Raw genomic sequence first — 15723 nt, 5'->3', positions numbered from 1 at the left:
TCTTTAAAAAAAGAAATAGTGAATTTAACTAAATTGTCTGCCAAGAGAATAAGCTTAAAATTAGGAAACGTGTTCAGAAATAGGTAAAAAAAAAACATATTTGTTTTGCAATAAGAGAGAGAAAAGTGACTATATTAATGTCTTATTGTTTACACATGTCACTGGGCTGCAGCACAAAATATCTTAACAGTGTATCTGAAATTTCACATGAAAGGCTGAATCTCATCATGAAATCCCCACCACTTAATGTCTACTGTGAGACAGTCATGGGAGTAAATCATCTAACAGAATCTGACATTCATTTATACAGCTGATTTGATTAGTGTGCCGTGTTTTATAGAATAAACTTGATTTATTCCTGACATTCCTGATCTGTGCAGGTCCACATCTGCTTAATAAGACACTCCCAACTGATTATAAAAGGATTAAATGATGAAGTTTCACTAAGTATTTATTTTTTTAACCAAACTCCTAATAAAGCTCTGAGTTACACTGGCTGCTCAAGCAACACTAGCTGCCCTGTATGGAATATGTAAAAAGAAAAAAAGGAAGGAAGAAGAGTATTTTGGATATCACAATGCACGTTGTTTCCAAATACTAATGACAAAACAATACTTTGTACTTCAGATACAGGTCTAAAGTATAAAACCCTGCGCTTGAGTCATGTCGGTTATTTAAATGCAGAGTGTGTGTTGGTGAGTGCAACCTAGCTAAAGTGATTTAGTAATTAGCATCCCATAATGATTTTAGCTGTTGCTAACACTCTGTCACACTTTACAAACAGATTCCAGGAAGCTTGTGGAAAATCGGATGCTTTATACTCAGACGAGTGCAGGCTGATGGACTGGGACTCGGCTGTCACTCCGCTGTACTCATATAACAGAAGTTACCGAGAGAGCAGACTGAATATGTCTGTCTGCTGCAGAACCTACAGAAGAAACAAACATGTTTAAAAATAGACCGTCTTGACTCTCATATTGATCTGCAGAATTATTTTGATACCAGCTGTCATGATCGGTTGAAGTGAAGGAGTGAACTAGTGTGCGTGAGGTTTGAAGTAGACATTATATTTATAAATTAGGAGGAAAACCTACCCAGAAGCACTGAGATGTGATGCAATTTCGGTTTAAAGCATGAAACAAGTAAACAAAAGGCATGTCCTGAATGATAAAATAGCAAGGAGAAAGTCAAACACACTCCACACACACACTACATACCCCTCACATCATCTTTAATTCAGATTAGCTCTATTCAGACATTTCCTCTTCATCTCCTATAGTACATGAATAATAAAAAACCCAGAGCTAAGGGACTAAATGCTGCAGTTTCTTAACATCAGTGGAATCTAGTCCTTCTGGTTACTAATGTGTAGGCCAAAAAACACATAAACTTTACTTCAAACAGGAAAGAAAATCTATATGAGACTTTTGAGCTTGCTGTGACCTTGACTCCTGTTTTTCAATTCAAATCACATGTCAAACTACAGTGAATACAGTGTGGCCTACAAACTTGGCTGCTGAGGGCTACAACACCCAGTAAGCTCAGACTCTCGCTTTCTTACTCACCTGATCACATACCTGGACTTTCAGGTTCCCCTCGGATCAACTGACGAGAATCTCAGACACGTGACATTAAATCTAAATGTCTATCAGTGTGAAAGTGGCATCAGTGCAGCTGAGTCTGGCTGCATCTGCTTTTTATCTGTGTATGCTTGAGGATTTGACTCGCTCAGATTCTGAAGCTCCATGCAGGCCAATTTTCTGAATTGCTTGGATGCATGTGAGAAGTGTGACCCACGCAGCAGTAACACTCCCGTCTTAACGAGCATTTCAACCCACACCAGCTGCGTAATAATCTTGTGAAGCGACACTGCACTGTGCTTCTTGCCTCGCTGTATGAATGAGGAGCTAACTTCACCAACAGCCATTAATAGCTCATACCTACACTTTATATACACACTGTGAAATGTCCTGAACTCTGTTCAAATGATTCATTTATACATCCATCATTCATCAGTAGCCTCCCTGGTCTCAGTTCCAGATCACCTCTGGATCCACTTGGACCTAGAACCGGTTCTTTTCTGTTAAAGCGTCCTTGACTGTTTGTTGTAAGAAAGCAGCAATCTTTTCAATTCAGTTCAGCACCAGAACCTTTACATCAAGAGCAACATTACTTTGCTGCCATGACAACAACTTTAGATATTTACATGGCACTACTAAAGCACATCATGAACAATGTGAACTTGTTGAAAAGACTCCTGATGAAAAATGATCAAGGGTGAACGCTCTGAAGAAGACACATAAGGCAAGTGCACCATACTGAACAGTAGGAGGCAGAGTCATTATCATTACAAGCTAATTACACATTGCCACCATGAGTTGTATTTACACCCGTACATTAGAGATCTAACGCGTGTCGTAATGTTACGCCTCTCAGTTTTGTGGACATAAAAAATAAGCCGGTGCAGCACTGCGTTGGTGGAAACATGGCACCGGATCCTTTCTCCAGTCATTCGATTTACTAATTGTTTTGTCCACACTGTGTGTATGCAGGAAAGGCAAAAATCAATCTACACTCTCTTCATCTCATCAAGTGGAATATTCATCATTATGCCGCTGAACTCCAGTCAACACACAGAGGCTTTGATCTTGCTCTAGTTTCGTGGCTGATCGAACACAAAGGTCTGAGTGATTCTGCCACCCACATACGATACACACCACATACTGACTATCACACGGACGTGCCAGCATTCGGAAAGAACCCACAACTGAGAGACTAGAAACCTGTAATAAACTGCACAGATCAACTGCACCTACAGCAGCTTCTCACCAGCAGCCCCTGGTTTCTACATCGGCAGGTTTCTAGATCAGCATTCTATCAATTATGCATCAAATGAATGCCAGAGGTCCAGATTTGTGCAACCAGTGAGTAAAAATAGTGTATACAGAAAGCAGTTTGGGCCTGAGTGCTCATGAGCATGATGGGTTATTTGGGTAGAAGTAGTTTTCATATATGATCAGAAATGTTCGTATAACCCCGAATGTATTATCTATACACTCAGACTGTATATGACTGTAGAAAGGACATTATTCATTATAACACTCCGGTGTTTACAACAGTTTATAATCACACCCTCCAATGTCACCCAAATGAGGATGAGGTTCACTTTTTGTACTATATTTCTTATGTTCTGTAAAGCTGCTTTGAGACAATGTACATGGTTAAAAGCGATATACAAATAAATTTGATTTGAATTGAATTGAATTGACGATTATTTACAATGCCAGAGACAGTGCTTGCTGGTCTGGGTATATTAGCCTGGGTATATTGGATATATTTGGAGCTTTATTTCTATTTACATCTACTGTTACAGAGTACATTTTTCAGCTTTCCCTGATCAGTACAATTCAGCACCAAAATTCAGTACAATTTTGATATCGTTGTTGTTTGACGATTGATTCAATTTTATGCAAATGCACATTGTTTTGCATTGTTTATTATTCAGAAATAAAAAGGAGACTTCACATTTATCACATTTCTTAATTAAAATTTTGTTCCAAATATTCTGAGACTCAAGTTGAATGAAATTGTGACTGAAGTTTATAATTACAATCTTAATTCTATGAACGACTTTAACTGAAGTGCAAATAAAATGCGAGTCCACCTTTAAAAACCTGTCGAAGGTCAGAACTGTTGAATTCTGGAGACAAAAATGATGAAAGGTTAATAATGAACTGTGAAAGAAATATTTCCTTTAAGAAGTCAATGGACTTGAAGAAACCAAAATAGTTTTAATACCAAAAGTATTTTTGAAAGCAAAATGACTTTTGCTTGGTTTTTAGCCTTACATTCAGCCGGCAACGATCACAGCCGGTAAGAATCCAATAAACTAACAGATAACTTCCAGCAGGGGCAAAATCCAGACCCAAAATCATGGCTTTTATTAAGAATAACAAGGCAGACACACAGGAAACACTAGAAATAAACTGGGCATCTAAATACAAAAGAAGATTCAGAAACCAGGAACATAAAACATGGTAACAGGAGACATCCAGCTACATCAAGGACTCATCAAGGTATAAATAGGGTTAAGTGAAACATGAGGAAGAGGTGTGCAGTGGAGGGAAGGGACTAATGATCGGGACAAACACACATGAGCACACAACATAAACAAAGACACAATTGTCCAAACCATCCATGACAATAACAGATACCTAAAGATGATGTTTAAAACCACTGTAGCTAATCATGAGAAGAAATTTAGTCAGAAGAACAGAACTGAATTGATTCAAACCAAAAATGCCTTTTTCAATATAAACAGATTACACGTAAAGGAACTGGTGCACAACTGAACAGGAAGTGCAGAGAGTGCATGGCTTTTGTGTGATTTATGAAGCAGAACCATTATTACCAGTAATGAGCAATATTAGAAAATGAATTTAACAGAAATTCACATGAAGGTCTTTAACAGGATAAAACATTCATGTAAATATTTTCCTGTGATATTGATCTGAATATTGATCTGCATGAATAAATAACAAGTACTGCATGGCTGTTCGACTGAAACAGGAATTAATTTGATGTACAATTCTTCATCATCACTATAAAAGACTGAATAGACATTTGAGTGAAAACAAACATAAGAGTTGTGATTTATTTAAAGCTTGATGTGTTGGATGTTATCTGATGCACTGCTATCTATTTCATTTAATATGCTCCCATGCATCATGTGGTAACACCCTGATTATCACTTTAGATCTTTAGATCCTTAGTATACTGACGGAGGAATGTGTTGCACACACACACACACACACACACACACACACACACACACACACACACACACACACACACACACACACACACACACACACACACACACACACACAGTCCCTCAGGTAATACAGAGGTTTGGGTTAGTGTGTATTCGGTATTCACCAATGGAGGGATAGCATTCTCTCTCTCTCTCTCTCTCTCTCTCTCTCTCTCAAAGCTCCACACATGAAATGCATAGTGCTTCTTCTCTCTGCTTTACTATCAAAGCAACTTGTCTGGCAGAAGATGAAAGATTTGCCTGATGATTTGCAGGAGAAGAGAAAATCAGAGAAGAAACAACATTGTGGATGTGGGCTGTTAGTGCGCCAGAGAGAAAGAGAGCTTATTACAGCTCTGATTATGTCTCACTCAATTTCTATCTCTCTCTCTCTATCTCTCTCTCTCTCGCTCTCTCTCTCTCCTTCCCTCCCTCCCTCCCTCCCTCCCTCTATCTCTCTCTCGTCCACATCTCTTCATCTCTCTCTCTATATATATCTCTCTCTCTCTCTCATCCACATCTCTTCATCACTCTCACTTTTATACTTTACTATTTCTCAGTCTTTTTCCGCTCCATGATGTCCTTTCATCTGTTAGCTCTCTCTGTCTATATCTTTCTCTTTCCATCTCTCTACATCTCTTCTTTATCTGTCCTTTCCTTCACTATCTGTTCACTTGTCTTTCTCTAAGTGCATCCAAACACCTCAGCCACCCCCCACCCCCTAGCCACCCCCACACACATAACCCCCACCCCAGTCCATTCGTCTCTCTTAAGACTCCAGTCACTCAGTGGCGTGTGATCAAGATGGCACAGAGCCCTCGAACACATTTGTGACGCGGCCAGATCTTTTACATCACTGGCCAAAAACGCAATTTATTCACACACACACACACACACACACACACACACACACACACACACACACACACACACACACACACACACAACAATCAATTAATTCCAGTGAGCAGAGGGTGTAGCAGGAGCGTATGCATGGAGAGGATACAAATAAGAGAGAGAGAGAGAGAGAGAGAGAGAGAGAGAGAGAGAGAGAGAGAGAGAGAGAGAGAGAGAGAGATCAGTAATCCGTCAAGTTCTGGCCTCATTGTCAGCAGGTACACTATAAAGGAGAAATGCAAACACAAAGCACACAATGCAGCCATACAACGTTTAGCTTCTGCCACTCTGTTAAATTGAATAAACACAATGTCTCATTTATAATTAAGCTCTTTTCATATAAATGCACATCCAAAAGAATTTAATTTGACAAAAAAATTGGACACTTTGTCACAGATCATCATCATCATCATCTCTCTATCTCTCGCTCTCTTCATATCATGCACATAAAGAAACAAGTTGCAAAGTCCCCTCTTTTGCAGAGTTTTTCCCACAGCAATAAAACTTAAGAGCAACTTCATCCTCAAAGCACAACTCTTCTTCAATAAGTGTTAAATAAATGCATCGTTACACAAAGCTTTTTCAGGCATGTGCACTGTTCAACAACATATTATGTGAATCTGATCACTTGTCTTGCAGCTGATGTCTTGGGATTCAGAAAAGTATTAAACATCTACTGACCGATCTGAAAGGAAAATATTGACTGATTTAGATCGGTTCTTGGTTGTTTACTGACTACCTCCAGTCTCTGCCCACTGCACATTGGTGCATTGTATGAATTTGAAACCTGAAACAAACCCATGGGTATGACATCACACAGGGTAAGAAGGCACAAGGAAATCTCCAAGGTGTGGGAACCTCACCTGGACCTCACAGTCAACACAGACAGGAAGAGAAGAAATGCAATTCATTTTGGAGAACAATTTTATTGCAACTACAAGTCTGAGTAAATGGGAGAGTTATCAAGCCTCAAACAGAGTGAGCAGAAACAGATTCTGATCAGGTTCAGACTCACTACACACAGGCACAAACAGCTGGCAGCCTGCAGACTGCTCGCTGCACAGCAGGGGAGCTTGAGGCCAGCAGGAACTTCATCCAGAAAAAAAATCCACATGAAAATTTCACACCCAAATTTCAAAGACTAATACCAAACATCGGTGGCATGGCTCCACTGGCACAATGAGAGATCTTCAGCAACACTCATCCCCACTCCAGAACCCCCACAGTCCAGCTGAGCTTCTCTTTTATTACTGCTGTTCTACTGCTAGACTAGAACACTGCTGCTAGTCCCACTGTTATGATTGTATTGACCAGAAGTATATAATATGCTAATATTCGTGTTTCTACTATTGATATTTTCCAACAGTAGATGGCGTGTCTCTGCTGTCACCTGACCCTGATTCACTGCAGTAATCTGCTTTGTGGAATAAGAGGAAATCAACCTCAGCCCCACATACTAATCACATTCTTTATATTATTTATTTGTTTATTTATTAAGCTCATTGTTCGTGGGGGTGGGGGGCACCATGGCTTAGAATCACATTCACCTTACACCTCTGGGGTTTCCTCTTGGTTCTCCAGTTTCTTCCACCAGTCCAGAAATATGTGCTATAGGCTGATTAGACTCTCTAAATTTTCTGTGTGTGTGTGTGTGTGTGGGTGGGTGTGGGTGTGCAGGGTGTCCTCAGGGATAGACTAAAGGTTCCCTAAGATCTAGTGTAATGGATGGATGGATGGATGAATGGATGGATGGATGGTTGGATGGATGGATGGACACATGGATGGCTGGACAAACAGATGGATGGATGGATAGATGGATGGATGGATGGATGGATGGATGGATGGATGGATGTCATGACATGAGGCTTAGACCAATAGAGGTGTTAGAGAGTAAGTATGAGAGCATGACATACAATGAGAAGGACAAAGGAAGATGAAGAAAGAGATAAAAATGGAAAAGCAAGACAGAGGGAGAGAGAGGGTCATGAATATTGTAATAAAATTAGAAAGCAACAGTCAGTCATCTTAATGGCTTTGTCCAGGTGTTTTGCTTTACTGCTACTCAACATATCAAATGTCCAGTGTGACTAAAAAACTTCCTCCACATATTGCCATTAGCTGATATTTATAGAAGCTTCTTGAAGATCAGATTCAGGCCGTTCTGTGACGATGGACCATGCAACTTAACACTAATCATTAAGCAGCTTTGGGTATGCTGCGAATTTGTAGTTTGGCCTCTGATATTCTTATCAAAGTCTGGCATTCAACAGAACACACTTGATGTCTTAATTATTTTCCAGGAGAAGCAATGTGCACAGAAAATGTCACAAGACATTTCACCATCTGTTCTCAATGAAATACTGGTCCAGTGTCCCTTTAAAATGTCACAAGAGCAAACAAAGAACTTTACAAAATGTGCAAAATTACATGAATGATTACATGAGAATTACAAGAGTTATCAAAAGTGTTTGAGGGAGTTTTCTCAGTTTTAATTTTGATTTTAAATAATACAGTTTAACAGGAGTCACTGGAGCTGATGCACAGTAGAGTGTGGAAACGAATAAGTGAAGTGAAGTGACATACGGCTAAGTACGGTGACCCATACTCAGCATTCGTTCTCTGCATTTAACCCATCCAAAGTGCACACACACAGCAGTGAACACACACACACACCGTGAACACACACCCGTGGTGTTCGGTGCCTTGCTCAAGGGCACCTGAGTCGTGGTATTGCCAGCCCGAGACTCAAACCGACAACCTGAGGGTTAGGACTCAAACTCTTTACCCATTAGGCCACGACTTAGGTTTATTTGTTAGCACAGCAAAAAGAGTCATAAGAAAACTTTCACAAAAATTTAGTCTGCAAACTGCAAAACTGTGATCTGTTTCCTCTGTTTGAAAAGCATTAAAATTTCCTCAATCAAATATTAAAGCGAACTGTGAAACTGTTAGATACACAAACGGATCATCGAGCTAATTAATGCTAGGTTTTTTTCATACACTCATTTCAGTTCTTTTCAATTCTGCTCTTGTTGAGGATTTGAAGAAGCGGTGTATTATTTGTGTTGGCATGTAGCAGCATGGCACTGAATCCACAGAGTGAGTAATCACTTGTAGTGAATTGGTGAACTTCCCCACCCACTAGGCGAGCTGATGGAGTTGGATGATAGACAATAATGATGCCCGAATTGTTTGGAAGCGGAGAATCTTCTAGAACTAATATAGGTTTTTGTCCAAAATATAGCAGATAGCAAGGTTGTTTGTTGGTCACCTATACGATCTCTCCAACCAGCCAACTCTTCCCAAATGCCCTATTACACAACAGCAGGCTAATGCTCGCTTCCTCTGAGACATGTGTAGGCCATCATTTCAAGCTGCAGCTTGTGTTGTGTAACACACTGGGAGGAAAGTGCTGTAGTGCCCACAGCTGGCTGGTGTCACATGGAGCAAAGCCAAGTTCTGTTGCTCTATTTGGAAGCCTGCACCATTAAGGCAGAAATCTCTCAGACAACGTCAACACTTCAGATTATTCATTATCCTTCTTGTGGTGCTACCTTTTGAGTAGAAAGTAAAGTAAACAGCAGACATGGCTCAAGTCTCAGCTGCTCATCCTCCTCAGACAGGAAGAGTGAGCACTTTTCAACAAAGAGGAATTGGCAGCTGCAATGAAACAGTAGAATGAAGAGGAGCTTGATATAGTTGTGAATTGTAGACAGAGTCAGCACCTGAATAGCTCTCAGTGGTTCTCCAAGCATGAATAATGAGGCCACACCGTCAGGGAGCGCTGATATCCTGCCACCAGAGCGACCTGATGATCAATGCAGGAGTGCAGCTCAGCAGCCACAACACATCTGACGTAATGAAAACGAAGCTGAATCTTTTATCTGATGCAGCAAACATGCTGCATGCAATGTTTGTGCCCAGATTTCAGCAGTGCTCTGCTGCTCTCTGGTGGAAGACCTACGGTAAATTCAAGGGACTAATGAGGCAAGATTTTATTCATCTCAGGCAGGAAATTGAAGAACGTGTGTTACAGCAGCATTTAATAAATGTATATGGAACACTTATGCTTTCGATATGAGAGAGCAGATGTACAAGTATACAGTTGATTGTAAAAATGAGAATATATCTTGTATTTTTGCATGACACAGATTTGTTTCATTAAACCTTGCAGTTTTGCTCTCCAAAACTCCATTTTCATATTACCAAGAATCAAGCTTAGAATCAAACATCTGGCAAAGGTGCTGCTGTTGTGCAGCTCTGGAGAGTTAGTCATTCCACTTGTGAAACTTTGTGATGTTGCAGCTTTTTGTCTCACTGTGAATTTCAAAATCGGTCAGAATTCAGGGATTTCTGAAATATTTACCCATATTTGTAAAGAAATTGATAAAGCTCTGGTTAATTTGACACTTTTTAATGTGTGGAATGTGGAGGCAGGTGGGCATCCCAAAAAGGGCTCTTTATTTCCTGTCCTTATTTCTTTCACCTTTCAGCGGTTTTAATTTACCATGGACCCACATACATGGCTCAGTACTGCACAGCTCTCTCTCTCTCTCTCTCTCTCTCTCTCTCTCTCTCTCTCTCTCTCTCTCTCTCTCACACACACACACACACACACACACACACACACACACACACACACACACACACACACACACACACACACACACACAGAGCTTGTCTCACCCCACTTTGTCCTTGCTGCTGCTCACTGAAACACAGGACACACTTTAAAACAATCCTAACAGGTATAGTTCCATACTGCTCACTTGTCACAGATCCACCCTCTATCACAAACCAGCGTTCGTCCGTGTTCCACAGACTGGTTTACTGATTCTGAAATTACACAAGCTGTCTTGATGCTTACTGAAGGAGGGATATATAAAGACTTACTTACCAATAAAGATGATTTCACAGTACCAGAATGAAATAGGCTTCTTAGGTCACATATTTGGGATAAAAGTATGGCAGAGTTTTTTCAGGACCTGAGTAATACAAGGATTACAGCAGGATAAAGAAACACCACAGAGGTTTGTATATAGAATAATGGCTCATTATTATCATTATTATAGTTTGTATATGTACATAATGGTCATGATTTTAATAGTAATATCTGACATGACTGCAGGTTACTGATAATATAATTTTAGTCAGCCAGTGAGGAAGCATTAAGGGAAAAGAGCTTTTCTTTACTTACAAAACCCAGACATCTGGGAACTGTCCTGTCAGGTAAAGCTACTAACATGGTGAAGTCCAGGCTCACTGCCCAGGGTGTTTAAGGACAGGCTTAATGCCACAGACAGGAAGCAGCTCTCACAGCAACTGTTGAGTATGGAGAAGATCAGGGAGAATCAATCTCCAGAGAAATCTACCAATCTGTTCCACTACCCTGGATGAACTGAATGATCATTCTGTAGTGAAGGAATTACAAACTTACCTGAAAAGAGCCTCCTCTGTTCAGGTAAGTTTGTAATTCCTTCACTGCAGAATGGTAGCAAACTCTCCTGCTCAGTGGACAGCTGTGGTGTTTGTGTTACTGAACTCAGATGTATGTCTGTCTGAATATTTGTCTGTAAATGTGTTACTGCATGGTTTGTTATTTTAATGTAACACTGAACTGCAAAGTTTGGATTAATGCTTTCTAATAGTTACTCTAATCATCTTTAAACAAAACTTTTCTTAAAGATTCTTTCACTTTTTACACTAACCTGTTTGCACTAAGGGCTGGATGACATCATCACAATCTTATGCCACAATATAGAAACTCTCTTGATGTTAATGTTATGCCTCAATGTTATATTTCACAAATCTCTAAAATGCATGAAAAAACTATCAATACATTTCACAAATCTCTAAAATGCATGAAAAAACTATCAATACAAATAACTGCATGCAATTAAGAACTAACACATTTCTGAACTAAACAGGCCTACCTGTGAAGGTACTTTTTCTGTTTTATATCGAGGTCACACTGAACTGAAATATCACAAAAGAGAGAAAGTAAACGAATGATGTCAAAATTGTAACAATTAAATATACAACAGTAAATATAAATGTAAATATTTGTAAGAGACATGCAAGCTTGGGTTAGGGTAAGAGACATGCAAGCTTGGGTTAGGGAAGAGACATACAAGCTTGGGTTAGGGCAGTGGTGTCAAACTGTAATTATATTTGGCCCGCGAGATCATATCAGATGTGCATTACAGCTGACTAGCCGCATGCTCCACTAATACTACAAATCCCAGAATGCCTTGCCACTGTATTGACGCGTAGCCACGAACAGCAAGCGCCCCTCATTCTCTGTTGACAGTCGTTAACAACCATGTTACAGTCACATCGGGCAAGTTAATTCCACCCTCCACAAAAATGACCAAACGAAAGATGGACAATAGGAGCTTTCAAGTCAGGAGAGAGGCAGATTATCTGTTCACGAATATAAAGGACAGACCTGTTTGTCTTGTGTGCTAACGGAGCTAACGTGGAGGAACTTAAAATGATACAATGAGAGGCATAATTTATTTTATTTATTTAAATAAGAAATGAACACCACTGATGTGTCTTTTATTTTAAAATTAATTTCTTATGTGTTTGTAATATAAAGCTCTGGTTGTTCCAAATCCTGTATTTAAGCAAAACTAAAGTTTGTTCCATATGAAAAAGGTTGAACATTACATATCAGTTGCAGTTCAGTTTTCAATAAATATTCAGTTTGGCCCGTGACTTTATCTCAGTTTTATATTTTGGCCCACTGTGAATTTGAGTTTGACGCCCCTGGGTTAGGGTAAGAGACATGCAAGCTTGCCAACCGCTATCAAAGAGAAGGGAAAAAAGAGAGAAAGAAAGATGTAGTTTTCCAAATAGGCGGTTTTTTGCCTGATCACGTGACCTTGGCTGACGGCGCTACATCCGGTTTCCGGGCCTGGGCAACTTCCTTTCCGCCTGCAAGCGCTCTGTGGTGAACACGCGTTACCCCTTTACTCTTCGCGAAGTGAGTTTAAATACAGCTTTTTATTGGTTACAATTCTAAAATAAATCCCATTGTGTTTATTGTGTGTGTGTAGAGTTACTGGGGCTTTATCAGACTGCACACAGACAGCATGTCGAGCTGAAATCATACGAAAAAGAGCAGTTAGTCGCTTCGCCGTTAGCTTTAAGCTAATCTCCAGGTCTAGCTCATGGAGATCATATATGTGTGTAATGATCACACACACACACACACACACATATATATATATATATATTTAAAATGTATCAGATGTGTAATGATCACATATATATTACACACACACGCATGCATATATATATATATATACACACATACACACACACACGTATTTCTATTTAAAATGTATCAGATGTGTAATGATCACATATATATTACACACACACACGCATGCATATATATATATATATACATATATATTACACACACACGCATGCATATATATATATATATATATATATATATATATATATATATATATATATGCCTGTGTGTGTGTAATCAGATAAATGTGATGATCAGTCTAAAACCCACAGCTGTAAAAGTCACAAGTAATCAGCTGGCTTTCTGCTTGTGCTGTTGATTAGCTTGTATTTTAGAATTTTTCATAATTGAAAAAAAATTATCTTGTGAAATAAAGCGAACCTTTAGTAGAAGCTGGAGACGTAAAGAGCCAAATTGTGCTGGGCAGTAGTGTAGCCCAAAGCTTCAGTTACACAGTTTACACAATTGTGCTGTGATTTATGACTGACAGCCTCTTATTTTTCTTTTCTTTTTTTTTTTTTTTAATATTAAAGGATGCGTTACGTAGCTGCTTACCTGCTGGCTTCCCTCAGTGGCAAAGAGAATCCCAATGCCAGTGACATCAAGAAGATCCTTGAGAGTGTCGGCATCGAGGCTGATGATACTCGCATGGGAAAGGTGGGCAGTGGGGAAAGTTACTCTGCAAATTCACTGCTGTTCTCAAAGATCACACTTTTACTGTTAGGAGTGAATGGTGATTAAGCATTAATCGCTTTTATGTTAAACTGCAGCTTTATTCAAATTAAACTCCTGATTGTGTAGTAACTTTACATTACGGAGCATTTCATATAGAACATGTTTTCAAATCCTAAGGGACAGATGGTGTTACTTCTGTATAACAGTGAACACGAATAAGTGGTTTATAATAGCATGTTATAGAATACGTTATTGTTTCTATAGTAACATCATATGCAGATACAGTGGATGATCGACATTAATGTATTTAAAACAAAGTTTGATGTGCCGACTTGTTTGGAGACCTTTCATGTTTTTGGAAGGAGTCTCCAGTTTCATCGCTTTGAATGATGACCAGTTTTTCATGTCAGAGAGGAACGATTCACCTTAATCAACTGGCAACAAAGAATAAAGAGAGAGTGTTTGTCGTTGCTAGTCCTTTGTGCCCAGGCTCCTGATCTGTCCACCCCAGAGGTGTGTGGCACATCATGGATGCTTTAACACAGTGAATCTTTTCATGCAGCAATTCTGCATCCTGCTATTTAAATAAAATCAGCAGTGTGTCCTGCAGTCTTTTAAATGTTTTGTGTTGTGCTACATGTCAACATCAACAGATTAAATAACATTTTTTATTCTAATTGTTTCACCAGGTCGTGTCAGAACTTAATGGCAAATCAGTTGAGGATGTGATTGCTCAAGGTGAGTGTCACTCCATATGCTGTAAATCTCCACTTAATAACTTTTTTTTTGTTGTTTAATGAAGGCACAGATCTAGAATTTATTCATTCATTACTTGTGTATATTTTTGATTAAGTATTGTATTAAGAAACTAGCAGGAAATTAAAGGACTCTCCATCCTTCAACCATCATTTGTCTACAGGATTATTTGACCTGTGGATAAATGAAGTCTAAAACTATAGTGAATGATGTAGAATCAATTGAAATGTGCCTCAAACCAACATAGAGGTTTGTGAAAAATGTCTAAAATCTTGAAACATTTTTAGAATGACTCAAACTGGCCATTCATGTGATTATTGGCTGAACTAAAACACTCAAAATTAAGGTGCAATACTGTCTAAATCCTAATGATCGTCTTTATATTAATAAAGCGGTCTGGTTTTCATATACTCTCTTGTCTTTGTTAGGTTACAGTAAACTAGCCAGTGTGCCAGCTGGTGGTGCTGTTGCGGTGGCGGCATCTGGTGCACCTGCTGCTGGTGGAGCTGCAGCTCCTGCAGGTTAGTGTCTCAATTACATCCCTGACATTTGCACCATGTCACCATACAAAATGTGATTGGATTCATAGGCAAAATCCCCCCTTTCCCAGTATCTGAGTGCTGCTGTTGTCATTGTTCTCCTTCTGTCCTGTTTCAGCTGCAGCTGAGGAGAAGAAGGAGGAGAAGAAAGAGGAATCTGAAGAATCCGATGATGACATGGGATTCGGACTGTTCGATTAAACCGTATATTCGGGACCAAAATAAAGTTTGTTTAAAAAAAGCAAGAGAACATTTCATCTTTCAGATTTTGCATTGTAGAGTACAAATAATTTGCACTTATCACACAGGATGCTGCTGGTTTCATTTTGTCAAAATGATTCACATAAATACTGGATTATACCATGTGAAATTAGTCAAAGTCAAGTTTATTTATAAAGCACTTTTTTTTTTATAACAAGTGTTTGTCAAAGTGCTGTACATACAATAAGGAAAACATGATTTATTAATACAAACACAAATAAAAGAAACACTTAAGACACAAACAATAAAAGAAAGCAGCTCTCACATGGCATCGACGCGATACTGTAAAAATACATTTTTAGGCCAGATTTAAAGACCTCAAGTGTTTGAGCCTGTCTAATATAGAGAGGCAAACTGTTCCAGAGCTTTGGGGCTGCACCTGTAAAGGCTTGGTCCCCCCTGCTCTTCAGTTTCACTCTTGGAACAGCTAAAAGCAAATGGTCGACAGACCTTAGTGCTCTTGACGGAGCGTACAGATTAATCAAATCTGATAAGTAACTTGGTGCTGACCCTTT

General features: G+C 39.2%; 1 protein-coding gene and 1 long non-coding RNA gene across 2 annotated transcripts in view; both read left to right on the top strand.

The window, feature by feature from the left end:
- The window catches only part of LOC113646185, a 4915-nt gene extending 1761 nt beyond the window's left edge, over positions 1-3154 (top strand). Inside the window, exon 3 of the long non-coding RNA XR_007139927.1 lies at positions 1-3154. This exon is cut by the window's left edge and continues 1089 nt beyond it. This is a non-coding gene — a long non-coding RNA (uncharacterized LOC113646185).
- Positions 3155-12546: 9392 nt separating this feature from the next.
- On the top strand, positions 12547-15192 carry rplp2l (ribosomal protein, large P2, like). Its single transcript, XM_027152249.2, has 5 exons — positions 12547-12698; positions 13511-13634; positions 14342-14390; positions 14837-14929; positions 15066-15192. The coding sequence occupies exons 2-5, from the start codon at positions 13512-13514 to the stop codon at positions 15146-15148; spliced, it is 348 nt and encodes a 115-aa protein (XP_027008050.1). The 5' UTR covers positions 12547-12698; position 13511; the 3' UTR covers positions 15149-15192.
- The last annotated feature ends 531 nt before the right edge of the window (positions 15193-15723 follow it).

The sequence above is a fragment of the Tachysurus fulvidraco genome, chromosome 2 (genome assembly GCF_022655615.1).
Source record: "Tachysurus fulvidraco isolate hzauxx_2018 chromosome 2, HZAU_PFXX_2.0, whole genome shotgun sequence".
Classification (NCBI taxonomy): Eukaryota; Metazoa; Chordata; class Actinopteri; order Siluriformes; family Bagridae; genus Tachysurus; species Tachysurus fulvidraco.
The sequence above is the reverse complement of the archived record's forward strand: the minus strand, read 5'-3'. Positions and strand labels throughout refer to the sequence as shown.